General features: G+C 40.0%; 1 protein-coding gene across 2 annotated transcripts; it reads right to left on the bottom strand.

Moving 5' to 3' along the window:
* Nucleotides 1-12,126: 12,126 nt before the first annotated feature.
* Nucleotides 12,127-27,017, bottom strand: LOC110966329 (PH and SEC7 domain-containing protein 4). 2 transcript variants are annotated; one of them, XM_022215665.2, is made up of 17 exons: nt 26,800-27,017; nt 25,558-25,621; nt 23,101-23,794; nt 22,691-22,772; nt 22,207-22,549; nt 19,522-20,511; nt 16,463-16,543; nt 16,232-16,344; nt 16,085-16,143; nt 15,894-15,983; nt 15,755-15,798; nt 15,491-15,663; nt 14,586-14,656; nt 14,360-14,505; nt 14,124-14,268; nt 13,192-13,338; nt 12,127-13,104 (listed from the first exon to the last, which is right to left on the bottom strand). In XM_022215665.2, the coding sequence occupies exons 3-17, from the start codon at nt 23,617-23,619 to the stop codon at nt 12,817-12,819; spliced, it is 3,291 nt and encodes a 1,096-aa protein (XP_022071357.2). In that variant the 5' UTR covers nt 23,620-23,794; nt 25,558-25,621; nt 26,800-27,017; the 3' UTR covers nt 12,127-12,816. The 2 variants fall into 2 exon arrangements, with proteins under 2 accessions (XP_022071357.2, XP_051794637.1); XM_051938677.1 differs by lacking the exons at nt 25,558-25,621; nt 26,800-27,017 and adding an exon at nt 24,161-24,278.
* Nucleotides 27,018-27,053: the final 36 nt, after the last annotated feature.

The following is a 27,053-nucleotide window of genomic DNA, read 5'->3' as shown; positions in this document are numbered from 1 at the left end:
TACTTTTCATGTTTGTTTGTTTTTTGGCTCTTTAACCCAATAGAAAAGCTGTATATGACCTTTTAATTTTGGACTGTTAACATTCACATTATGATGGACTTGTTTCCTTGTTTATGTGAATTACAGCATCATCAGCTGCAGCATCTGCCTGTTATGTAAAACTAGTAAGCTCAACGACAGAATCCTGAGGGCAATGAAGTGACAAATGTTGTGCAAAAACAGCATCTCTGTGTCCAGGGTGTTATTAACGCCATGAGACTTCTCAAACTTCACCAGGTTCTCCAGCTACGTGATGATCATACTCATCATGGCGTCCATGTCCAGAGCAGTGATGACATCGTACTGCTTAAAGCCATCTTCACCAACTTCAATCTGATTTTGGGCCTTGAAAAAGTCATCCTGATGACGCAGCAGTTGGGCAGGTTCTTGATCAGGCGGTTGGTGAGGGTGGTTTTCCCTCCATCGGTTACGCCGCCGATGCCGATGATGTACGTCATGTTCTCGGATTGGTCAAAGCTCGGAAAAAGAGTCAAAAACATCAACAAAAACCGGGTCGGGAGTGATCAGATGTGGAAGAAAGCTGAAAAAGAGAAGGTTGCAGCAGGAAAAGTCAACTACTCGAGTCCTCTATGGCGCTTGAGTTTAGTGAGTAAGATAAGAGCAGAGAGGGAGCTGCCACTCAGACGCCGTTCTTTCACCCAGAAAGGACCTTTTTCTGCTGTTGCTGCTACACATACTGCTCTAGTTGAGGTTTTAGGTGGAATATTCCTTTTAACCAGCCCCTCAGGTCTCTGAGGATTTTGGCTGGACTACTCGGTTAAACCAACATTTAAACCAACATCCAGGGATTTTTGGTGGAATGTTCCTTTAAGGTGGATGTGTGAGGACCTTGGAGGTGAAATACTTCCTGAAACCAACCTTTTAGGTCAACATTCAAAGATTTAAGGTGGAATGTTCCTTTAAACCAACCTAAATGTCATGTTTTGATCATTATCAAGTGAGAAACCTCAATCCAGACTCCTCATAATGATGTTTGAGTTTCATGCTGCTGTTATTTGTTTAGTCCAGACTAAATGACAGAAATCCACAACTGTAATTTTATTTCAGGACTCGGTTATTAAATGTCAAAACAATCCATGTGACTCTAAAAACTCAACAGCTTTACAAACTCTAAGATTAAACTCTCCACAAGGATCCAAAATAAGTTGGACTTCTACATGAGAGCTTTAATTATTCTTCATCTACTTTCCTGAAACCTTTGGTCAATAAAAAGACAAAAACTGTTATTTTCAGCTGAACTAAAGACAGACTTTGTGATTTTTCTGCTCACATGTTGTGTTGTTGTAAATTTACTCTTTCAAATAAATAGCCTCCTAGCCCCCTATAAACCAGTGTTTGTCCTGTTTTTGCTCCTCGGCGACCCTAGACAGCCAGTTGTAATGTTTTTTGAGCAACACACCATACTATGACATTTTTACAGTGAAGGTTCTACTATGGAACCAGTTTGACATGTTCAGGCGTTCTTTGTGTGAAAACTCAGAGATTTCAGGTATCAGAAAGTGGTTTTCAACTTTCTTTGTTAACTTTCTGCTTCAACTTTAAACTAAATTTCCTTCACTAAGCCAGCCCTCTGGACTTCCAGTAAGCTGTGTTCCTATTGGCTGTCCAGGTGGCTGTTTGGTGTAATCAGGAACACCTGAGCAGCTCAGTGTCTTCCTGCTTTATGTCTGCAGTCAAACATTTCCTCTGCTTCTCTTCACTGAACTGGGTTTGGTTCCGTTGCTTTAGTTTGTTATTTAGGCGTTAGCTTGCAGCTTCCAGCAGTAAAATCATCTTTAATGTGTTCTTGGTGTGTTTTAGGGCTTTGTACTGGATAGTTGTCTTGGTAAATGTGCTTCTTTAGCCAGAGTTAGCACATGGTGCTAATGTGTGCAGTGATTAGTAGATTTGGTGCAGCTGAGTTGTGTCTTTGTCTTGGCTGTAGTGAGTCTTTAGAGGTTTTTGGTTGTTTGTGAACCAACGTTGGTTGTCCAGAAGGTAAGAGTTCCTGTCCTGATTCGCTGTTTAAAGAGCTTCTCTGGTAGGCTGCAGGAGACTTTAGCGTTTGGGTTGTGCTAGTTTGGTTTTTGTACGGTTTCATTTGGACGACTATCTTGAGGCCCGTCCATGTGGTTTAGTGAGGTTTTCTGGAACAGTTCTACAAAGCAACCTGCAGCAGAAGAAACTTTGAGAGTTTTTAGGAAGTCCTGGACACCAGACTTTAGAGCAGCAGAAACTTTTGTCAGCAGTTTGAGCAGGAGAAGATGAGCTTCAGAGTAGAAATGAGAAGGAAACCTTCTTGATCCGTGTGGTGAGGTCCTGTACCAAGAGTTTGAACAGGTTGTGAAGAGTCTGTAGTTCTTTGGTCTGAAAGCACCAGAAGAGTCGACTCATTAAAGGAGGAAACAGCAGATTGGTTCTTCTGTTGCTTTGCAGTTTCCTTAGACTGAATATCAAGTTTCTACTTTAGATGATTTCCTGTGTGAGCCCAAGAAGACTTCAATAAACTCCCTCCATCCCCTGAACACAACAGATTTGATTATGATGTTAAATCTTTTTTAAAAATGTTTGTTTTAATCATAGTTTTAGCAGTTCTTTCTCTTTGCTTGTGTAGTTTTGTCCTCTGTGTGAAAGGTTCTAAACAAATAAAGCTGAATTGATAAACTGAATAACTGATAAACTCATAATTGTGACAACAGAAGTATTTTTATTGTGGTTTAAGGGTTTGTTTCATTTTTAAATTTGGGGTTAAAATCTTGACAAAAGATTAAAGAAACTACAGTAAAGAATCAGTTAAATGAAAGGAAAAAAAATTACTGCAATAAAACTTTCAAAAAGAAAAATAAATATTAAATACAATTAAATTATATTAAACAGACACAATATTTAATTAGACAATTAAACAGAAGATACAAAATGTAATTATGAAATTAAACATCTTTAATATTAAACATTAAAGAGGAAATATTTTAGAGAATTAAATTACAATTAAGAATATTAAACATTTAAAAAATACAAAACATTTAATTAGATTATCAAACCTCTAAAAAGACAAAACATTTAATTAAAAAATAAATGTTTAATTAGAAAATTAAATCTTAAAGACAAAACTTTAAATAGGAACAATGAAGCATTTAAAAAATAAACATTTAAAGGTGGTAAAACATTTAAAAAAAAGATTTAACCTAAAAATTGAACATTGGGAAAGAAAAGGACATTTTTCAAACAAGCCGATAAAATATTTGAAAAAACAACAATTAAACATTAAAAAGACAAAACATTTTGAAATCAAATCAGACATTAGAAAAAAATAAAAGGTGAGAAAAGAGCAAAACTAAACATTTAAGAAGAATCTAGCTAAAGACAAAACATTTGAAAAGACACCAGTTAGACTTTAGAAGATCAAATTAAACAAGAGACGATAAAACGATCAAAAAGAGCAAAAACAGATAAAGGTCTTAGAGCGTTTTCTAGTCTCAAATGACAACATCAAGTTGTTTCTTCAAACATTTCCTCTTTCTGTGTTCTTGATTTGACTGTGGACAGATTTACTAAGAGCTCATTTCAGAAAACTGCTTTCCAGATAAAGTCTACAGTAGTTGAAGGCATCGATCAAACTAATGTTACCTTCTGATCTCCACAAACTTTACTGTTCAATGAAGAGAATCAAAGTTTGTTCAGGATTTCTAAAGAACCCACAGGTAAAGGTCTGAGAAGAACTCCGATGGATGGTCTAAATGTGAAATCAAGACTCATGGTCACAAGTTTTAAGGCTTCTGTTAACTACAAAGTTCAAACTAACAGAGACATGCTGAGAAACCTTTAAAACTTCAGTCCTTAGACTGTCTGAAGGTTCAAACTAACAGTGAACTACTCAGGAACTTAGAAGATTTCAGTCCTTGGACTGTCTGAAAGTTAAATCTAACAGAGATCTAGTGTGGGACTTAGAAAATTTCAGCCCTCAGACGGTGTGAAAGCTCAGGTCGTGAGGACTCAGGAGGTTTGAAGGCTTTGGAAAGTCTTGGAACTGAGGGTTCAACCCTCCAGCACAAAGGCTGAAGTCCAACCTCCTGAGAAAAACGATCGAGTCGAGACTCGAGTTTGAAAAAAAAAAACCTCAAAAACGACAAAAAGATGATAAATGCACAAAAAACAGAAGAGTATCTGAGTGAGTAGCTCAGGGGGATAAGAGGAGAGCCTACCAAGTGGAAGGTAGCAGGATCAAGTCCCACCACTGACAGTTTTCTTTCTTTGTCTTTGTCTAATTTTTTCAAAAAAAATTTAAGAAGGGCCTGGTCTTGAACCAGCAACCTATAGATCAAAAGGCAAATCCTCAACTCACTAAGCTACTGATCTCCTCTGGTATCAGAAAAGGTCATCAAAGCTTCTTCTAATCCAAACGAAATACAATCAAAAGATCAAACTGACGTCATTGGTGCATTCAGGTGCAGTCGGACAACGAAGTTGCATTCAGGAGTTTGGGAAATCGGAGTATCAGTAATGTAAATTTTCAATGAAAGTTTTGTGGGGGCACATGGAGTGGTCAATCAGATCCCCCCCACACACACCCACCATGCAAGAACCGCCACTGGACACTACTGAGCTTTTTTATTCTTCACAGAAGTACTTCCATCACTTTTCATATGTGCAATGCCATAAATGCATTTAAGAAACGTTTGCCTGAATGTTATCATCATATTTTGAAAGTAGGTGAGAAGACCTGCATCAAAGGGCCATGAGCTGGAATGAAACCCAAGCTGCTGCATTGGGGTATCTAGCCCCTATTTAAGGGTTCCCCAGTCAACCAGTTGAGCTATCTGGGTGCCCTGATCCTTATTTTTACCTGAGATCGGGTTCAACTTTTCTCTACAATCATAAGCTTCATGACTCGACTTCAAATGATTCTGTGTCAGGCATACCCTCGGCATCTATATCTATGCATGTACTTGTATGATTTAAATACTAAAGTGAGCAACCAAACAGGCTCACAATGAAAAACAACTGTAATTAGGGTTTGAATTAGCACAAAATAGAAAGAACAAGTTGTGATCTGTGAGCCTGAGCCTATGTAAAGTCACTTTGTGCAGCAAGACACTGCTCCCAGTGCTCCGGCCACACTTGGAAAATTCTGCTGAAGTCCTGTTCTGTAAGCACAGTGAGCACCAAGTGAAACGTACGCTTACATTTTAAATTTAAATTGAGGAAGACGTCAGAGGGAGCCAAAGCTGCTTATTATTGCAGGTGGGGAGCAAGGATTGAGCTAGTGTGGCCACAAAAAACATGCACAGTGGGGACACGCATTTTAATGATGCAGCACCCAATTCCAGTCGCATCACAGTTCAAGTGAATATTACATGTGAATTCGGGATTGACAGTCCAACTTTGGGGGACAAATTCACAGCAAGCAGTGCCGTGAATGTCGAAGAAGATGACAAACATGCTCCTTTGTGTGCTCCTAACCTGACGCATCTTCTTTAGCCTTGGAGACTGCAGGCTTCTCCATTGCGAAGAGGCTGTTAGGTCTCTGGGTGGTCACCACTGATGGTCCTCAACATGAAGGTTTTTGACAGAGATCATTTCAGACATTGACAAAGTGAGGCCTTCTGCAGGTCCATGGTGAAATCACAAATGAGCAGGAGCAACAGTCAACTACAATCTGTTGGCGTTGAAGGTGGTGAGAGGAGTCAAAGTTTGAAGTTTAGTTGTGTTTAATAAGGTGATCCAGTCTTTAGCTGCTGCAAAGTGAAAGGAGTTATGGCCAAAAGTTGGGGATAATGAGCTTGATGTATTCAGGAGATGTAGTACAATATGAATTATGGGCAAGGTAAAGAAGAGAGGACAAGTAGGGAGGTGTCTGGACCAGGACTGACTTGTAAACAAAATGAAACCAGTGGTGAAGCCGCTGGGCAATAAGGGAAGGCCGCCCCACCAATTTCTAGAGATGGCAGTGGTGAGTGTAGAAGGGTGTGTTAGTGGCAAAATGGACGGCTGATCATGAGAGTTACTGCTCACACCTGTTGCTTCCCATGACCCTCTTGCATAAGCAGCATAAGCTAAAAGGAACGTCTTCCATTTGGCAGGTATTTAGTCATTAAAGTATTGGATGAATTAAACTTTAACTTGCTGAGATCACTGAGACAGAAGGCAAAAGATCACTAATGTTGAGTAAGAAAATGTCACCTTTGAAACACCTTTCATCATGGTCTCATTAAAACTAAGCAATAGATTTCAAGATAGTCCACTTAAACCGTCAACAATCAACCTCATCATGGAAAAGTCAGTGAAATGTGTTCTCTGGGAACCATGAAAATTTTCAACTCTGACCAGGAAATGTGTAACAGGATGCTTGAAATAGAACAATTGTGGTGCCAGATAAAAAGTCACAGGTTCGTGAAATTCCCCTGAGCACCGTGAGCACCTTTACTAAACCATCCAATAGTTGTCGAGATATTTTGGTCAAAGTGGAGAACCAACCATCTAACTGATTGATCCAAACGCTGGTATAAGACGCCTTGCTATCACAAATCAAGAAAAAAAAGAAGGCCTCAGAACACCTGAGCAGACTTCAAATAATAGCGCCGTCCTCAGATTTCAAGAAGCTATCTCATCTCCTCCACCTTTAACCATAATGCACCTGGAACAAATGTGCCAGTCAAACAGAGCAAAGTGGTCAAACAGAGGGTGTTTCTGTGCCGAGGGAGGAAACACAGGTGCCCTGTGTATGACCGGCCTATTAAACAACACACAGTCCCCGAAGGCAGGAAGCTGCTATTGACTGGGAGACATCAAGGAAAACGCACCTTTCAAAGCACACACACACTCAACACTACACACACACACACACACACCAAGGTGGATAAAATCTTGCAGGTATCAGGTACTGCCCCGAGGGAGAAGGTTGACCTGTGGAGGCCGACAGAGTCAAACACACAGCTGACAAATACCTCATTCAACACTGCAAAAACTCAAAATCTTAACAAGTCTGTTTGTCTTATTTTTACTCAGAACATCTCATCTCACTTGATTTAAGATAAATTAATTTAACAAGTGACATTTCAGCAAGACGGAGGGACTTGTTTGAAGGCAATGCATCCTGAATATCATGTTAAGTCAAACAATCTTTAAATGATCTTGTTTTAACCCTCGTGTCGTCCTTCGGCTCAAATTGATCCGTTTTAAAATTTGAAAATGTGAGAGAAAAATGTTTTCACAGCACAATGAAAACTTCCACATTTTCTAAAATTTTTGGGAAATTTTTGAACATTTGTTGGTGGAAAAAAGAAATCTTTAAAAAAATGTCTCTTTAAGAACATTTGGAAAAAAATCAACCAAAATCCAGCGATTTTCGCTGGATTTTGGTTGATTTTTTTCTGAATGTTCTTGAAGAAAATATTACAAGTTCAACTTACATATATATGTAAGCATTTCAGATATTTTTTAGAATTTTTTTGGAGGATTTTTATTCATTTTTTTGAAAACATTTACAATTTATATATTTTTTTTTATTTTTTCATTTTTATTTCATTCCAAATTTGGGGATTTTTAAAAAATAATTATTTAAGATAAATTTTTAAGGAATTCTCTTCTTGAAGATTTTGCTTTTTTTTTTTTTAAATTTGGGGATTTTTTTGGTGATTTTTTTTCAGACAAAGGAGCAATATTTTTTGGTGCCGTAAATGAGGACAACAGGAGGGTTAAGACACCTATTGACTATCCTGGTAAAATATAGCTTAAAATAAATTTTCCCAGCTAATTTTAAGATCCCAATTTTCTAAATATATCTTATTTTAAGAAATCTTACCAAGTCATTTTTCACTTGTTCTATTGGCAGATTTTTTTTTCACTTATGGCAAGTTAAAAGTTCCTTGAAATAAGTTTATTTTTCCTTGTTTTGAGAGGGGCATTTCTTGCAGTAGACACGCTGATTGTACCGATTCTATCTGGAGTGGAGGAACAGATGTGAATGTGTAATACGTGAACAGATCTGGAGCTAAAACCGATTCTTGTGAGATGAAACGAGATAAGATGGGAGAGATTACAGCTCGCCAGCGTTCTCGCTCCACTCTATATGTCGCATTAACCCACGCAGCTCTGACTTTAAGTTCCTGTCCGCTGTGTTTGTCCTGCATCTGAGAAAGCCGCTGAGTCTGCGCCCGAGGAGGCAGGAGTGTGTTGGAAGGGGAGAGGGCAAAAGGAGGTCATGCGTTAAAATGCCCTTAAGCAAGGCACTTGTCTTAACTCTTTCATTGAGAGGCTAGAAAAAGCAAGTGTTTTTTGTAAAGAGGGTATGAAGAGTTATTCATGTTTGGACTGGGTCTGATAGGCAAACAAAATGAAAATGTCTGCAGAGAAACTACATGTTTTTGATCATATATGAAGCTATATCGAGTATGTCTGGCTCTGCAGCACATGGACAGAAAGTGTGGCATAAAGTGGATGCTGAAAAAAATGCCTCTCTCATAACAAGGAAAAATAAACGTATTTCAAGGAACTTTTACCTTGAAATAAATGAAAAAAAAATCTGACAATAGAACAAGGGAAAATTGGCTCGGTAAGATTTCTTGGAATAAGATGTGATATTTAGAAAATTGAGATCTTAAAATTAGCTGTGAAAATGTATTTTAAGCCATGTTTTACCAGGATTGTCAAGCTTAGGTGTCTTAACCCTCCTGTTGTCTTCATTTATGGCACCAAAAATGTTGTTTCCTTGTCTGAGAAAAAAATCCAAAAATTCAGCAAAAAAATCCCCCAAATATATAAAAATTTGCAAAACCTTCAGGAAAATTTCTTAAAAGTTTCCCTTAAAAGTTTTATTTTTTAAAAAAAAATCTCCAAATTTTTCAAGAAATAAAAAAGAAAAAAAAGAAAATTGTAAAAAATTTCAAAAAAATGAATAAAAATCTTCCAAAAAAAAATCCTAAAAATATCTAAAGTGTTTACATATATATCAGTAAAATTTCTAATAATTTCTTTAAGAACATTCAGGAAAAAAAATAATCAAAATCCAGTGAAATTCGCTGGATTTTGGTTGATTTTTTTCTGAATGCTCTTAAAAAACATTTTTTTAACAATTCTTTTTTCCATCAAAAAATGTTCAAAAATTCCCCCCCCAAAAAAATCTGAAAATATGGAAATTTTCTCTGTGAAAATGTATTTTTTTTTCTCACATTTTCAAACTTTTAGATGTGTCAATTTGACCCGCAGGACGACACCAGGGTTCAGACAAGATAAATTCAAGATTGTTTGACTCAACAAGATATTAAGATGTATTGTCTTAAAACAAGTCCCTGCATTTTGCTGAAATGTCACTTGGTAAGCCAATTTATCTTAAATCAAGTGGGATGAGACATTTTGACTAAAAATAAGACAAATAGACTTGGTAAGATTTTGAGTTTTTGCGGTGTAAGAGCAGTAGAGAATAAGAGTGGAGTAAATGTCACAGAGAAAGAGGTGAATGGAGTCTGAGTGGAAAAACAAAAGGACCACAGAGAGACTTCAAGGGCTCTGGACATCACTAGAGCAGCAGTCAAGAGCAAAAAGGATGCAGACAGAGAAACAGACCACCAAGGAGGGTGGATACAAAAGAAAATGTTTTTTTCAATCGTCGGAGTGGGAGAAATCAAGATAGGAGAATAAAAGTAACAAGTAGAGCGTGCGAGGCGTCAGCAGCAGATGGAGAATGTGCATCAGGAGGAGCATTGAGGGCAAAAAAAACGCCCAGGGATGAATGAGGGTGTTTACTGTACGGTTTATGTCTGCTGGCAGTGTTTGTAGGTGTTTATATATAATGAGCGTTTCCGAGCCAATGTGGATGTTGAGCAATGTTCAGAGCAGCACTGTGCACGAAGCAGGAGGAGGAGGAGGAGGAGGCGAGTGTTTTAAAAAGGAGAAAGAAGCAGAAGTGACCTTACGTGTCGGGGTCCTTTTTGGAGCCCATGCTGGACAAGCCCCTAATGATCACAACTTGAGCTCTTGCCTTTTTAATTACCCACCCAGGCCTGACTGAGTCGCACAAAGCTCGAGAATGGAGTGGCGCAGATGGAACAAAAAAAACAGGCCAGTTCCTTGGGACGGATGCCCTCTGAACCCAGCAGCTAATGCAGCCCCTGCTGCTCCAGCCGGTCATTATTGTTGTTGGAGAGCAGCAGAGGGATGGTTCTCCAAAACAAGGCCACCACCACTGCTGAAGTCATGGTCCACAGGCCATGTGAGAAGAGCTTTTTAGTGGAGAGCTGCTCGGTGACGCAGCACCAAGCGACCGCCTTCAGCGCAGATTGTGGCCCAGAATGTAACATATTATTAAACATTTCAATTTGATGTGAAAAACAAGAGAGGCTAATGGCCGCCTCTTGCTGTAAGCGTTCTGTCACAGGCCCGGGAGCATGTAGGTTAGCCGAGACGGCGTCGCCCCTCTCAAGGTGCTGCGACGGCCCCGGGCCCCTGTCACTCATGTGTCCAATCAGTCACCCTCATCTGCAGAATCTGACTTTATCTTAATGAGCTTGTTTTTATTCCTCTGAATGAATGGAGCCCATTTCCATTCACAAGACAACAAGTCGAGCATTTATCACAAATGATCCGTCAGAGGGTCCTGATGTCTGTCCGTCCGTCACAGACCGAGCTGAATTTACTTCAGGTTGTCCAGAGCCTCGATCCGGTTCGGACACCCAGACAGGACGGTGTGTCCCCGTCTGTATTGTCGGTGCGCTTCATTGTGTTTCCTTTTGTTACGTCGCATTCCTGTGTGTGTGTCTGTTTAGGAGAGGAGGGGGCTTAAGACCAGACATGCTGCTCTTATTGTCAGTCGCCCCGGGTCCACATGTCGGGCTGAAGGGCCACAAAATAAGACCCGTGCCGCTGAGAGCGATCACACACAGGAACACACTCACGGCTCTGCTTTACCGTCTAACGCTGCAGATCAGTTTACAGTAATAACCGCAGAATTACGGGTTTATCCAGGCTCAGAGACGGCCTTTCAGGGGTTTGACCACGGACACACACACAGTGAGGGCAATGAGCCTGTGGTGCCTTTTCTGACAGAAATCTGTATTTTCCTGATATTTCTGACCATCTGATAAATAAAAGTGTCTTTAAATTATTAAATCAATCATCATCATCCTTAGATTAGAATCCTTAGAATAAGATTGCTTATTGTTCGGATTGTGATTTTTGTTGTGGAAAACGTATTTAAAATTACATTTTGACTCTGAAATATAAAGCAAGTTGAAAAGTAAATGTTTTCACGCTTAACTCAGTGATCATCAGTTAAACTTTAACGTGTATTTTTTTTATATGGTTTCCAAAACTCTGTGATCCTGTGATTAACATTTTAAATTCTTTCTTCCTTAAACTCAATTCCAGAGTTCTGTAAAAACACAGAACATTTCACACACAAAAAGGTACATTGTGGGGTTAGAAAGCACATTTTGAGAAGGTGCAAGAAAAAAAGAAGACATTTTAGCTTTTGAAATCATTTTTGGACTGAAAGAGACATTCTGGGGCTTTCTAAAGTAAAAGTCCAGCATGTCTGTACCTCTCTTGTTCAATTTATAATTAAAAAAAAATGAATATTTTAAAATTTAGGACATATCTTGATTATGTAGGTCTATAATTTAACAAAATCAGCATAAAAAAGCCGTTTGTGTCCTTGCTCTTTGTCATGTTGGTCACTTTCCTTAAAAAAAGACTCTCAAGAGTCACAATGTTGACCTTTCCAGTCAGAAATTTATAAAAAAAAAATTAATTTAAAAGTTGAAGGAGCCAAAATCAAAAGTGTTGACACAGTTTTTCTCCCCAAACAGCACATTCTGTTGGCAAACTAATGGATAAAGGCTTTAGTTTACAGACTGTGCTAAAATGTCAACAATAAAGCCAATATTGAGCAATACAATCAGTTAAAAATAAATAAACAAAACCAGGGTTACAGGATGTAAGATGTTATAAAACCAACATCATAAATTACTTAAAGTTTACAAAAATATTTTACAGAATGTATTACAAGAAAATCGAGTTAATTCAAACATTTCTTGCCCATTTTTTCACTATTTTTGCAGCTTTTCTGACAATAAAGCTCAGAAAAGCTGGGCCTCGTGTTGCAAATGTTTTAATGATTGTATTCAGGTTGTTTGCACCTCATTAAAGATGACATTTAAACACGGCATCTGAAAACAACACAGTTTCCTCCATCATCGGTCCCACAATGCAGAATAATCAAAAACGGTAACATTTTATTTTTCCAAGAAACCCTTCATCTGTATGTAACACTTTGGAGACATTTATGTCATTCCTGGTCAAAGACAACAAATAAACATTTTGTACACGACATGAGAAAAAATAAAAGTGCAATGGGGATTTTTTTTTAAAGAAAACTGACACAGTACATGTTTCCACTGACTGCCGCTCAGACATCTTGTACTACAGCATCCTCTTGTGGTTTACAGTTTAAAGGCACATTTTCACACTGAGTCCAGCATTGTAAATGTTACTGCTATTTTGAAAACTAAAAAAAAGACCAAAATATTCTAGCAAAACTAAATAAATTAGGTCCAGATATTTTACTTCACTCAACCAGCAGTTCAGGGTCACTCCTCTGTGAGTCTGAGAGTTACGTTTTCCCTGAGGTTCATTTTTGTAAAAGTGCACAAGATCAAAATTCAGAAAAACTCTAAAACCAAACAGTAACGAGCTGAGGCGGTTCACACGCGTGACTTTGGTATTTCTCGGCTGCTTTGCCTCTCCGAGCAGAAAAAAAACCCGCCACAAACTGCTCCTCCAGCCTCAGGCCTCTTTATTCAATCGAGGAATGACGACCCTGCGATAAGTCCGCCTCTCGGAGATGTTGCGTCTGACTTTGACCACCGTCGGAGTGGCCATCTCCACCTCCAGAGAAGGGCTGGAGTAAGACTTCTTCAGCGCCCCTTCCTCCTCCTCTTCCTCCCCCACAGAGTCTGCACACACAGCCTTATCGAACAGGTTCAGGTCTGCGGTGGTCAACGCGCTGTCGCTGGACGTCTTCACGCTCTTCCAGGCCTCCAGCACCTGGATGTAGCTCTCATAGCGACACACCTGTGGAGGGTTTAAACAGACAAAGAGTGACCTGCAGGTCTTTTTACACTCATAAAAACACTCTCTCACTCGCAGCTCTTCCATTACTTCGTGCTGCAGGTACTCTGATCTGACACGATGCTCCTCCAGATCTTTGGATTTGGCTTTCTTGCCCTCTGGTGGGTTTTCCTGCTGGTACAACAGGTCCGCCTTAAAGGACTCCAGCATTCCAGAGTGAGACTTCAGCTGATGCTCCTGCACAGGAAACAGGACAGAGGACAGGTTACTGGTGAGTTGACTGATGTTCTTTTGTTTGTTTGCTTTTTTCTCAGGGATGATACTTACATAATATTGACATACACTTGCAGTAAAAATGACAGTCTTGGTGTTAAAATATGGCAACCTCCAGATATGTTCAGAAAGAATTGGTTAGATTTGGCTTGAATTAAACTGAGATTGTGTAACTTTTGAAAGAATTATTATTTCTTTCTTATTTCTTTCTTATTTCTACCCGTAAAAGCCAATGAGAAACTGAACAGTTTGGCTGCTAGTCGTTTAACTTACGGACGCTAATGTCAGTTTACTTTCACTTTATTGGATAAAATGGTTGTTCAAAAAACATATATGATTGGCCCTTTTTGGTGTGCTCATTTTAGGAGATTAATATAGAAAGCTGCACTTAACGGCAGCCTGTGAAAACTTTACTTTTTTTCTTTCATTGTGTCTTTGAGGCTGATGATGGATCCAGCAACAGCAGTTTTGTTCCCAATTAGGCCAACATGAGCTAAATTCAAAGCAGATAATATGTTTGAATAATGAACAAGAAGTATTTCTAGAGCAGTTCACAAAAAGTAGTCATTGAGCATGAATAAAAAAAAGCCTCAAAACTGAGAGGGAACAGAGCTCAGATTACTATATGAGACAATGAGTAAAAAACACACACCTGAACAAGAGATGAAAATAAAAATTCCAGTACAACCCAGTCGAAAATGAATTTCATTTTAACTAAATTAGTGTGACCAACAAAGGCAGATATGTACCAGAGTGTTAGCAGACTGTGAGGCGGGAAGGATCGGCCTGCAGAACCTCCTCTGAGAGCCGACAGCAGCAGGGAACGGAGGCGACGAGTGAAGCGCCGAGACCAGGTTGATGCGACTGATCCACGAATTCATCTCCACTTTGGACCTGAGAGGAAAACAAACACGAGCTCTGACACCGACTGCTGGACTCTTTGGCACAAATACGCATGCGCCCGCACTCATGGTGTGACACTTACGAGGCCTGGAAGAGGAAAACCCTCCAGTCGGCCGTCTGCAGGCGAAAGACGTGCGGCTTCTTGATGTAGTCGGCCGCCTGCTCGGCCAGAGAGTGATGCACGCTCACCACTTCCTCGTTAGTCGGATGATCCTTTCGATAATCATTCTGAGACAGAAGAACAAATGTATTTATAACCACAGAAAACACAGCATCAGATTTGGATAATCAAACCAGGAGGTACTGACCTTCTGCAGGTAGAGGACCATTCCCTTCAGCACACCGTAGAACGTCTTCCAGCCTCTTTTACCCCACGGAGCTGCAAACCGGAAACATTCAGAAATGAGAAGCTAACGTTATTAAAACTAATCAAGTAGCAAAATGAAGGATTATCCATGATTTTTATAATAATGCAGAACTGACACTGCCTCCTGCAGCACTGAGCAGTGCAAAGTTGCAACTTCGTCTTGTTTTTGTAGTTTTTGGCTCTGATTTATGGTTCAAGTTCGGTGATTAAAAAAAAAAGATATATACATTTGAAGCTTGCCTGCACATTTTGGGGTTTTGAAGGTTAAACATTCAATCTCACCACACTTTGCATCCTCATTTTGACCTGTAGGAGGCATAAACTGTCCATGCTAAGAGGAAAGAGCCTCCTGGCCTCAAGGAATTATCAGGAGGGATAGCAAGCCAAACGTCTACACATTATGTGAAATAAATTTTTTTTGGCCTTTTCTAGGCTTTATTGGATAGGAGAGATAGAGAGAGGAAATGGGGGAAGACATGCAGCAAAGGGTCGCGAGTGGGAATCAAACCCCGGGCCGCTACGTTAGAGACCAGCCCCTACACATGGTTCAACTGCTTAACCCATTGAGCTATGCAGGCGCCCCATAATTGCAAATAATTTTACTCAGCTTTTGAAAATAAGTGCTTATCTTTAAAACAAAACACCAGATGAACTAATTTCAGATTTTACAATGATAAAGTCTTGAAATTTCCTTTTGCTAGCAGCCTACATTTTGATAGTAGTAGAAACCATATCTCAGCTCACCGTTGGGCACCCCTCACTAAACTCCATTTGGCATGGTATCTAACATTTGGGTCTAAAATTTTAAATGACACTCATCAGTTCATCCGCTTGTGTCTCACTCACTGCGTTTGCCGTCGATGTCGGCGTGGAGCTTTCTCTGGAGGAATCCCTCTTTGACCACAGACGCCGTTTTGTCGTGAGGGACGTCCTGGAAGGGATTCGCTTTCGAGCGCAGCGGAGCGTCTTCACCTGCGTCTTCATCCAGCAACACAGAGTTCTTCAGCTCCTCCTCATCACTTCAACACGAAGCGGAATAACATGAGTACAAATGTTTATGTAAGATCAGTGAGAAAGAACAGGTGATGCTTTTGTAAAGATTCAACTCACACGGCCCACTCCAGTGCTTCACTCTTTATGGAATTGTAAAGACTCTGCAATGCAAATGGAGAGAAAATGGATAAATGAATGCAATTTATGAAGATGAAACTTTTCTTTTAGGGTTAAAATATATCAGCAGCAGTTTTACCTTCAGCATATCCTTGCTGAAGTTTCCTCCCTCGTTCATCCCGTCCAGGTTGGACACAAACTTAGAAGACGACATGGATTTTCCCACATGCTGTCGACACAAACAAAACATGTAACCATCTAAAATGCCACGTCAAGACAACGTGCACAATATCATCAATCACTTCTTTTACACTCATAAATGTCTCCCACCTGTCCATGCAAGTCAGTATTGAGAAGCATCAAAGCACACGTCAGAGCCAACACGGAGCCTGAGGGCGAAGAAAAGAGCGACGACACACGAATCAGCTACATGGGAGTTCTCGCTGCTGTCTGGAAAAATCAAGAAAAAAGCCTGACCTGAGGAGGAAAAGGAGTCGGGGTTGCACTGATGGAAGCGGCAGGAGAAATGTTGCAGCACACGCTCCCTCTCCTGGGTCTCTCCAATGAGCACCACCACTTTCAGAAACGATCTGAGAAAGAGGAATCGAAAGGGACTCAAAGGTTTAACGAGATGTTTTTTTCATATGAGCGTGTTTTGATAGAAGATGTCAGTGCTCGCAATCCAAACTCCTCCTTTCTAATTGTCACCTCAGGGCATGATCCAGAGATTGGCCGGTGAAGTCAAAGAATCTCAGGTATTCCTCTCCAACAGCACGGCTGAAGTCATTACTAAAGAGAGAGAAAACAGTCAGAGGAGTTTTTGATCACCAGCAGAGAAAAAACTAAATATTACAACATTTTTGCCCACTATCTTGGCATTATTAAATGGGACAATATTTTAGAATTAAAATTTCAATGCAGCATTTAATGTAAATAGGATGCAAAGGATGTGATGTGAAGAAAAATAAATAAATATGATGGTTTTGAATGTAGAGGAACTCATTTATCACAACTCAAGCTGCTAAAAAAGTCTATAAAATTGCCAAAGTTAACTAGAAATGCAAATTTTAAGAAAATACAAAATATTTTAAAGCTGTAACAGAATATTAAACATAACTAATATCTAGGGCTGGCCCGAATAGTGGTTTCTGGCCTCCGATTATTCGGGCCCTATTAAAGATGAATATCTGAATATTCGGATCCGTTCGTCTGGTCTCCCGGGTCCAAATTTTGCCTTCGTTTTTTCTTCAGTTAAACTGAAGAATTCCCAAACAACGGAGGTCTTTGGCATCTTGTCTTGTGTTTATGCAACGAAGTGAATATTCGGATACCAAAATTAATATCTGGATACCGCCGTAGCGAACAAATATTCGGACATTCGGGTCCAGCCCTACTAATATTCCAGCAGGTGCATGCACTAAAAGAAAATCTTGTGTCTGCTGACCTCTGGTGGCTTGATTTCTCATCTTGCTATCCAAAATTACTGGAATCTGGACCTATTTTGATACAACTTAGTGGCACTTTTCACATAATTACACTCTATGCTTTATTCCCCTAGTTTGTAACACTGATTTTACATTTTTAATTAACCCTGATTACATTGATAGCTATTTCTCTGAGATTTGAAACAACCCTCCTTACAAAAATTAACTGGGCTTAGCTCTTACCAGAATGTATTAGGTATTAAATTTTTTTTGAAAGGCTGCCAAGTATGTCAGAGGAGAGGCCGCCTGGTATCGCTGTGATTAACACAGATTGGTTTTGCTTCATTCCTGTTGCATCAAACTGGGTTGAGCTGCAGCTGAGGATTCTTACAACAGACCTAGTAATGTCAGTGTTGACTCGTTGTTATGAGGTCTGTTTTTAATGGCACAATTTACAATTTGGATTAAATGTGTCTGTTTCTGCAGGAGTTTTTTTTCCAACTCTTATTCTAGACTGATAATGGGGGTAAAGACACTTGAATTTCAAAATTGTCCAAAGTTTTTCCATTTGGAACACTCAAAAAATAGCTTGCAACTTACAGGGTTAATATGTAAAAATCTTGCAAGTGCTCCTTTAATATTATATTTCAGAGGATATAATAAATGAAAGGTTTTTATGAAGAATATATTACAGTTATTTGTGGGCAAAAAAAAACCGCTTCACCTGACCTTTGAGGTTAATGGAATTGTACAAATACAATGATTTGAGATTCGAAGTGAAATATTGTTAGAAAATGTTGAAATGTCCCATATAATAATAACACAGTAAACTTCTATACAGAATATACTGTCATTGTTCTGGGAATGACTTAAAGATTTGTTTGTGGACTTTTCTACAGTTACAAATGTATGCATTTACACTTTGAATTTATAGTGTTTTGTAAGTTGTAATTTGTGTGCATAAGATAATAAGAAAATGTAATTTAGTTGGGGTTTTTTCTACACTCAGCTCTATTACTGTGTGAATTTTTTAGTGAAGCCACTGCTTGGCATTTACAGTTACACACATCTGCACCTGGAAACTCCCTACAGCAGCACCTGTCCTCTGCAGCTGCAGCGCTAATAACACCATCAGCCTTCATGTCAGCCTGGCCCTACACCTCACACCAGCTGCTCTGGTTTCAAACAAAAATCCAAGAAGATTCTTTTCAAACTGAATGTTGCTGAATGTGCCTTTGTGTATTTTTGTGTTCTTGCACTGTGCATAATAAGTGAATCCAAAGGCTTTAAATGGTGCAGGTTTAGAACAAAGGTCAGATGCTGTATCCGGTAAAGATCTAGAATGAAGATGTGGTTGTAAACGCTCACAGGGTCTAAGAATCAGACTAGTTCCTGGTCAGGTTTTCTGTGGATGAGACGAGGAGGAATCTGGGGTGCCAATGAAATCACAATGTGAGGGATAAGCTCCTTAACCCTCGAGTCGTCCTGCGGGTCAAAACTGACCCGGTTTAAAGTTTGAAAATGGGGGGGGGGGGGGGGGGGGGGGGAATTTCACAGTGAAACTTCTGATGTCCACATTTTCAACATTTTTGGGAAATCTTTGAATACTTTTTGGTGGAAAAAAAGAAATGTTAAAAATGCTTCTTAAGAACATTCACATAAAAATCAACCAAAATCCAGCAAATTTCACTGAATTTTGGTTGATTTTTTGTTTTTTATTAGAAGTATTACTGATATATTTATTCACTATGATAGCGACGTTTTAGTTGATTTTAACGTTTGTATTTTATGATTGTGAAGCACTGTGAGGTGCATTCTTGTATAAACGGTGCTTTATAAATAAAGTTATTATTATTATATATATATGTAATCACTTTAGATATTTCCAGGATTATTCTTTGGAAGATTTTTACTCACTTTTTGAAAATATTTACAAGAATTTTTTGCCAAATTTGAGGGATTTTTTTTAAATAAAACTTTTAAGGGAAACTTTTACGGAATTATTGGAATGTTCTTCCTGAAGGTTTTGCAAATTTTCAGAAATTTGGTGATTTTTTTGCTGAATTGTGGGATTTTTTTTCAGACAAGGAAACAATATTATTTGGTGCCTGTAAATGAAGACAACAGGAGATTTAAACAGAATCCAGTTTTGACAGTTTGGTCAATATTTGTGCAATACTTCTGACACTGAAATAGGAAATTCTCTTATAAGATGCATTTTACGTCAAATTTTTTTGCACAAAGTTACTTTTTTAATGTTGAATCAAATCTTTTTAACCTTTCCCCTTCCACTATTATCTACAGAGGGGGTTAAAATACATTTATATCTATGTGAGTGCTTACTCTTTGTCTAAGTGCTTCACCACGTCTGCACGCTGAATCCCCTCCAGGTTAAACAGCCGTTCGGCGAGGTGGCCGGCCTTCTCTCTGTCCACCTTGGCTCCGTTCATGTGAGTCACAGCTGTGTCCGAGTGTTTGGGCTGCTCTCCGTTTGCCACAACTGTTTGTACGTCTCCATCCTCAGGACCTCCTACATCTTCCTCCTGTTTGTCCACCTGGTTTAACTCCTCTGTCTGCTGTGTGACCTCAGTCTCAGGAGACAGCTGTTCTGTCGCTTCTGACTCATTTGTCTCGTCTGACTGTACGAGCTCCTCGGAGACCGTCGGCTGAGACGAGTCGCTCGTTTGCAGCGACTGCTCATTCTGCTCTGACGGCTCCGTCTGTTCTCGCTGCTCCGCCACTCCGGGGTCTTCGGCTTCGGCACAAACTGTCTGCTCCGACTGAGTGGACTCCTCTGGCTGCTCGGCATTTTCAGGCTGAGCTGAATGGTCTGTCAGTTTCATCTCTGGTGACTGGTCAGAGTCTTGTGAGTGCTGCGGCTCCGTTTGATGGGACTCCTCTGCTGGGATCTGCTCCGGCTCCTCCGTCATCTCAAGTTGCTCAGACTCAGAGGGTTCAGGTAGTGAAGCCTCTCCGTCCTGTGAAATTGTTTGGTCACAGTCTAAACAGTTTGTCTCCTCCTGATTTTCAGCCCCCTCTAGGGTTTCTTGTGAGTTTTCTATTCTCTCTGCATTTTCTGCCTCCTGTATCGAAGCTTCTTCGCTGCTGTCTGCAGGATCTGACTGTTCAGGAATGTCCTGACCTACATCTTCACACATTTCTAGCCGTTCACTCTGAACTGTGAGATCTTCATGTAACTGTTCCAGTGTCCCAAAGTCCTCCTCAGCCTCTGTGTGCAGGTTTTCCTCCAAAAGCTCTGGCTGTTGCAGATCAATTAGCTTATCTGGCTCTATGGTTAGTCCAGTGTCATCAGTTTGCAACGCAGGTTCCTCCCTGAGAAGTGTGAAAGAAATATTAAGTAAAGTTAATGTTAAAACAGCACATACCACTCTAAAACAACAACATAATGCAAGCAGACATCAAACATTACTATTTCAACCACAATTTAGAGTCAGAAAAGGTGAACAATCGACCCTGAATCAACATTTTACAGATTTGGGTCGAGTTTTCAGGCTCACATTTACGCCAGCTTTTATAATTTTAAGTTGAAAAAGCTGGAAACATAGTTATTACTTTAAATTAAGTCCCTCTACAATGTGATACATTCAACTTGTTTGGTGTTTGATGACAAAGAAGGCTAAATACAATAAATGTAATAAGAGGAAAACATCTACAAATAACTTTGAGGGAACTCCGATGTGTCTCTCACCAGACGGGAGAAGGAGGTAAGATTTAATCATCTAACTAGGAAATTACTGACTTAACTCATAGCTGTTTTGCAAACTGTTCCACTGATTAAAAAACTATAAAGAAAAAACTTTGTAAGCAGACAAAATTTTCTGCTTCCTGCACCATTTCCCCATCGCTAGATAAAGTTAAAGCTCAGTAATTCAACAGCTGACATTAGGCAATGTCGTTTCCGGAAATATGTCGTTTTAAATATCATCTGACTCAGTCTTATTGTGTTCCTGTCTTTACAGTTAGTTTCATTGACTAATTATGTGAAGGGTGTAAACTGTCTATTGTAACGTGGTGGTGCTGGCCTTTAAAAGAGCTGGTTGGCAATTTCACCAGGAAATACCAGACTTACACTGAAACTGCTACTTTGTAATCTAGGGTTTATAGTTTTTTGTATTTTAGCCTTTTGGTGTAAATCTTGGTTTGATCTGTAAGGCTTTTATAACTGTCTACTATTAAAATGACAGATATATTTGCACATTGTGTTCAGATTGTCATACTGGTACGCTACATTAATCACAAAAGCATTACTATCAAATGGGGCTACGATATTTTAATTTAGGTCCTTTAAAGGAGACAGAATCCTTCAAACAACAAACATTTTGTTTTCATACGGTCCACCACATGCCAGTATAACATCTTATGGGTTTGAAACACAACAGAGAGAAGGTGTAGCGTTTGCATGGCGAGACCCCAGACAGTTACCTTTTCTTACCTGCATGAGGAAGGTGCAAATCTGATAAAGTCACTGTGCAAAAATTAGGTTTTTAGTGATTTCAGTTCAGTCAATAAACAATGTCAGCTGTAATATAGATTAAATGCCCAATTAAGCCCAATTAATTTGAATTAATTATGCTGAATCTGATCATAGATATGTTAGCAAGAAGATCACAGTTTAATCTATTTTTAAATATATAAAGACGGCCTGAATATTCACTTTATTCAATAATTTCAGTGATAGCTACGTCATCATGACTAAAAAATTATGTCTAAAGACCGTTCTAAATGGAGAGAGGAACATTGTAATTATATCTACATTTAGAGAAGGATTTTTTTTTGCCTATCAGAAGTTTAGCATTGCTCCAATATGTCACAATCAGTTATTACTGATTCAGGGTCGGACATGATCAAAAGTTTATTCAACATGAAACATATCGAGTGTTTTTAATTTGGTTTCAGTGTCAGATATCGGTCTATTCATGACTTCTGCCTGTCACTATTTCACCGCTGATTCATCATATTTTGCTCTCTGGTTTTACCGTTCCTCTTTCTTCACTTAATAATACTCACACATGTCCCAGACTACTGACACTTTCTGCCTCTTCACTTTCTTCACTGCAGGACACATCAGTCACACTCTGCTCTTCTTCTTCGACCTCGCCGCCCTCCTCGTTCTCTCCTTCAGGCTCAACACCATTTGCTGAAGTTTGTTCTTCCTCAGAGCTTCCCAGTCCAGTCAGCAGAATGCCGGGCTCCTCCCGTTCCTCTTCTAGTTTCAAAACCACAAAACTGTCCGCCTCATCTTCTGAGCCTTGAATCTCCTCAACAGTATCGATTAAGTCCTCGGTTTCAGCAGGATCTGATGCTACTGAGCGTCCCTCCTCTTCTTCTGAGTCTGCCTTCAGTGGGATTTCTGCAGGATTGATGAATACATTAATGTTGCAACAGCTCCAGAAAACCAAGAATCACGAATGGGTATTTTCAAACTAAGCGACACCTAAAACCATTTTCTATGTAACACCTGTTTAAAGACGTTGCTATGAGTGACACATACCGTTATTGGTGTCAAACAGCTCGAGTGTTGAACCTTCCTGTTCCTGTGTCTTCGGCTCTTGCACATCTGCTGCATCACATGGCTGGAAATTGCAACACAGGCCATCGAACATGAGAGAAAAACTTGTGATTGCCAGTGGGTTCACGAGTAGGCAGCTGCACTCTGAGCCTCATCTGACCAACATTACGTTCGCTCTATTCCTCCCAAACACTGCTCAACCCGCTACGCTAACACGGACAAGTTTATGAAAAAGATTTAATGACTGGGGGCGCGCTCAGTGAAGGCAGTGTTCATGACACAGGAAACTGTATCTAAAGGTGTAAAGACACACTCAGAAAAAGAGAAAATTCCAAATAACCAGCGTGAGAACATCACACCTTTCTATGTATATCCACACATGAAGCACATACCTCAGACTTATTTCCTGCCGACTCAATATCCGATTTCAGAAGCTGTGAATCAAACTCCTCTTGTTCCTCCCCGTCCTCCTGGTTGAAAAGCTCAGCATTAATGTCTTCAGGCTGGTGAAGCGACTCGGAGGTGGAGTCTAGATTCGTCACAACCTCAGAGTCCAGCTCATTGGCCGAGCTGCTGTCAGTCGTCTCGGTGGACGGATCGGGCATGTCCCACTGCACCGTAGCGAAGGACAGCGGAGGACTGGTACAGGTGATGGGGCACGCCGACCATATGATTTGCTCCCACTGCTCTGCCTCCTCGGGGGGGTTGTGTTCTGCCTTTGGGGAGAGATTGAGCTGACCCGGTCCGTACGCCTGATTCATTTGCAGCTCCGTCTCGCCCGACACAAGAGCCTCCTGTTCTCCATTGATGCTCTGGGGATCTATAGAGGGCCATGAGTCTTGTAGAAGCTGCTGAAGGACTGGATCTGTGATATCCGGCAGAGAGGAGGTGCACAAGTTTTCCTCCTCCATTAGCGCCTCGCAGTCAGTTCAGCTGTCGAGCGTCTTTGTGGGTTTTGGTAAAAGACGCTGCAAAAGCTACAAAATGTCCCCTGCTGCTAAATAAAGAGTGACCATAATTTGTTACGGCTCCATTGATGGAAGATCTTGAAGTATGTAAGAAGCTCCACTGCTGCCATTCGCAGATCTGTCACAAAAGAAATAAGTATCAACGCCCAGAAATTGAATTTATCAACCTCCCACAGTCTGGAGCAACACAAGAAATCCCCTCCTCTAATTTTGAGTGTCGTATAATGACAAAAAAATAACTGTTTTTAAACCAATCTTCATTGCTTGTTTGAATGCAGCATCAAAAATAGTTTTGGGGAATCACCCATCAGATGAGTGAGCAGACAAAAAAGCCATTCATAACACTGGAGGCTGTATCTGGCTGTAGAGTAATTGTGGTAATTCAACTTTGGATTGTTTGTCTATTTGCTCTACATTTTTAAAATTATTCATACCAAAGAGTTCACTATAAACAACAGGAAGCAGCATTTTAAATTACACTCACCACCTGTTTGTCAACATAATCCGTCTGTTTTTTAGCCCATCCTGCTCATTTTTCAACTCCTCTAACTTCTTGGTGTGTCAGTGCAGTTGTGCAGTGCAACAGACTTTCAGCGAATGTCACAAAAGCACATTTCCTGACCGCAGAAAATCAGTCGAGCAAGTGTGCAAAGACAGGCAGAAGAAGAGCGAGATAGAGGTGAAGTGTAGATTAAGAATCAGGGTGGAGGGTGGGGCTGAAGGGGTTGCTTCTAGTGAACGGTTTAACTGACTGTGACCTCTATTTATCATTTTATCGCCCTGCTGCACTGTAACCCTGTCTGACGTGTGAAACTGTGTTAAACAAGTGCCTGAGCTTGAATTAATCGCATGTTGTCGACACAAACAAAGGCTTTTGCTCAGCAACAACAAAATACCACCTGTATTTTCACATTTGCAAGAGATAAATGCAGCTCCAATATCCCACCACCTCATATTCTATTCTTATTTGCGTACTTCATATATCGCTGCCACACTTTGGCACAGTTTTTTTTTTTTCTGAAACTCTCTGTCTATCTTCATTATTCTATTCACGTCATGCAACCAACATCCGGGACAGACCTTGACCACATTTCCTGTGTGGGTGCTAACTTCTCAGTTCCCGTCAGGGTGCAACAAGTGCTACAGTATGAGACATGACAAAAGTAAGCAAAGAGGATCATCTCTAAATGAATCAGGCTTCGTCTGAAACTAAAAATTTGGAGATACACCAAAACACCTAAATTGTTTACAAGCTATAATCTCTCGCTGAATTGACAGTTTGAAAAAAATAATCTATTTCACAGTATTTAAGACCTTGTGAACATTACACAATTGTGATTTCAGTCTCTTGCTGATCCTTGATAAAATCTTAAGTGTGTCACCTAACAACACAATTGTCAATGTGTGCGTGATGCTATCGTTGCCACCACTGTGGATGATAAAAACCGTAGCAGAAATGCTAAGATAACTAAGGATTTCCAGATGGAAACTTTTCTCTGCTTATTGAAAGAGAAAACAAGAATAAAACATAATAGTACTTCGACACAGGTGCAGCCTTGAATATCAAGGGAAGTCGCTTACAGTGCATAGGAAGTTTATAGAGCACATCACAGATTCAGGAGGATGATTAGCACACTGTAAAGGAGAAGTACAAAAAAATACACTAGAGAGGGCAAAATTAAAGAGGAACACAGCCAGAGTGGGTAAAGTGAAAGTAGAAATATGAATGTGAATAATAACAGAATTTGTTTACAGAGGATACAAACTGCTAAGTCAGTCATCCACCAGGGAACACGGGACAGACAGAAATTTAGATAAGAACTAAAAAAAAAAGCCATCTCATCAGGAGGAATCTTTTTTTGACCGTGACACAAAACTTACCCCCTCCAGGATCTTTACAGCAACATCATATGATCAGCCAGCGTGTGAGGCTTTAAGTCAAGTCCTGTGGGAGAAAAAGGCACACCACCGTGTTATACTGGGTTTATACTGCTGTCAAAGAGCTGTGCATTGAAAGGCACATTCGCCCAACATACACGTACAAAGCAACCCTCAGCTGATTGAGTTTCAACCTGCAGCACACAACAAACAAGCCTCACATCCGCTCTAAGCCAGGCAGCTTTACAGTCTCTAGTGCCGTGTAAAGGTGCATTCAAGTCACAAGTCCGAGTCCGCACCGGGTCTTCCTCCTCCTTCTTAGTGCTTCCTGTCCATTCCAGCTAGACTAAGGTCAGAATCGTGTCTCTCTCTGTCCTGTTTGCCTTTCAGCAACAAATTAAGAGAGCTGGACAGAGAAAGCTGCTGAGTGGCAATGGGGAGGAATACAAGGTATGCTGCGATTGGCAGATGACTCAGAAGCTGAGACACCTGAGAGGCCTGAGCCCACGCCCACAGGCCTGAAGGCATGAAAGCACACACACACAGCTCAGGTGAGAGGAGTGGCTCAGCTTCATTCCTGCAGATGACACCAGGAACGATGTGGTAAAACCAGACGGTGTCTACAGTACACTCAGTGTGCACAAGTCATTTGCTGTACCTATTTATTTTGGTTTACTGGCTTGTTGTCGGCCGTGGGCAGAAAAGAATGTTCAACACATGCAAGACAGTTTTGAATTCTTGCCAACAAAAGCAGGAAGACATTCCTACATTAAAGGCCTTTAACCTGTTTTTTTTTATTTGACTAACTTTTAATCCTTAAAATACCAGTTATGTAATTGATATACAAGGTACAGAAAACACAGCATTACTGATAAGCATAGTATTATCAGAAGTCTACTTTTATTAGTAGCAATTAAAATTGAGCACTTGTACCATCAGTAATACACCTAGCACTGATAGAAATATTAACGTTAGCACTTTGTTAACTTTGTTAGCAGTAAGCTATGACAGACTAGCACATTAGCTTGGGATAAACGCCGAGCGTTAGAGCTAGTTAGCATAATTAGGAATATTATATCATGCTGTTATTTCTTATTTACGGTTTTATACTAGTAAATTAGTTTTTAAGCTAGGTATCATTAGCAGTACAGTTGTTAGCTTAGCCTGGACGTTAGTAAACACTGTAACGTGTCATTTATGTCATTAGCAATATGTTTACCGTTAGTATCAAAATATTAGCATTACCTAGCATTTATGTGAACGTCCTTGCAGCTCTGGGAAACTAGTTGCTAGTGGTTGCTCATTTAGCAGCAGTGGTACTAACAGTATTATTAGTAGAAAACTAGTGATGCTATGGCGTTAGTTTGCCGTTTTCGTGTAGTTACTTTAGCACAATTTATCACCGTTGTTACTTGTGTAAACTGTCACAGAGAGCAACGGCTAATTGAACGGTTTCACTTCGCCTCACTGGGGGGCGCTGCAGGAGCCGGCAGCAGCAG

Source organism: Acanthochromis polyacanthus, chromosome 18 (assembly GCF_021347895.1).
Source record: "Acanthochromis polyacanthus isolate Apoly-LR-REF ecotype Palm Island chromosome 18, KAUST_Apoly_ChrSc, whole genome shotgun sequence".
Taxonomy (NCBI): domain Eukaryota; kingdom Metazoa; phylum Chordata; class Actinopteri; family Pomacentridae; genus Acanthochromis; species Acanthochromis polyacanthus.
The sequence above is the reverse complement of the archived record's forward strand: the minus strand, read 5'-3'. Positions and strand labels throughout refer to the sequence as shown.

Bases quoted from the DNA above. Each gene is read 5' to 3' on its own strand.
- LOC110966329 (XM_022215665.2), bottom strand. From the start codon at position 23,619: ATGGAGGAGGAAAACTTGTGCACCTCCTCTCTGCCGGATATCACAGAT. The intron at 20,512-22,206 runs GTGAGTATTATT...CACACTTCTCAG, and splicing joins GTCAGTAGTCTGGGACATGT to GGAGGAACCTGCGTTGCAAA. The intron at 16,345-16,462 runs GTGACAATTAGA...CCTCTTTCTCAG, and splicing joins TCTCTGGATCATGCCCTGAG to ATCGTTTCTGAAAGTGGTGG.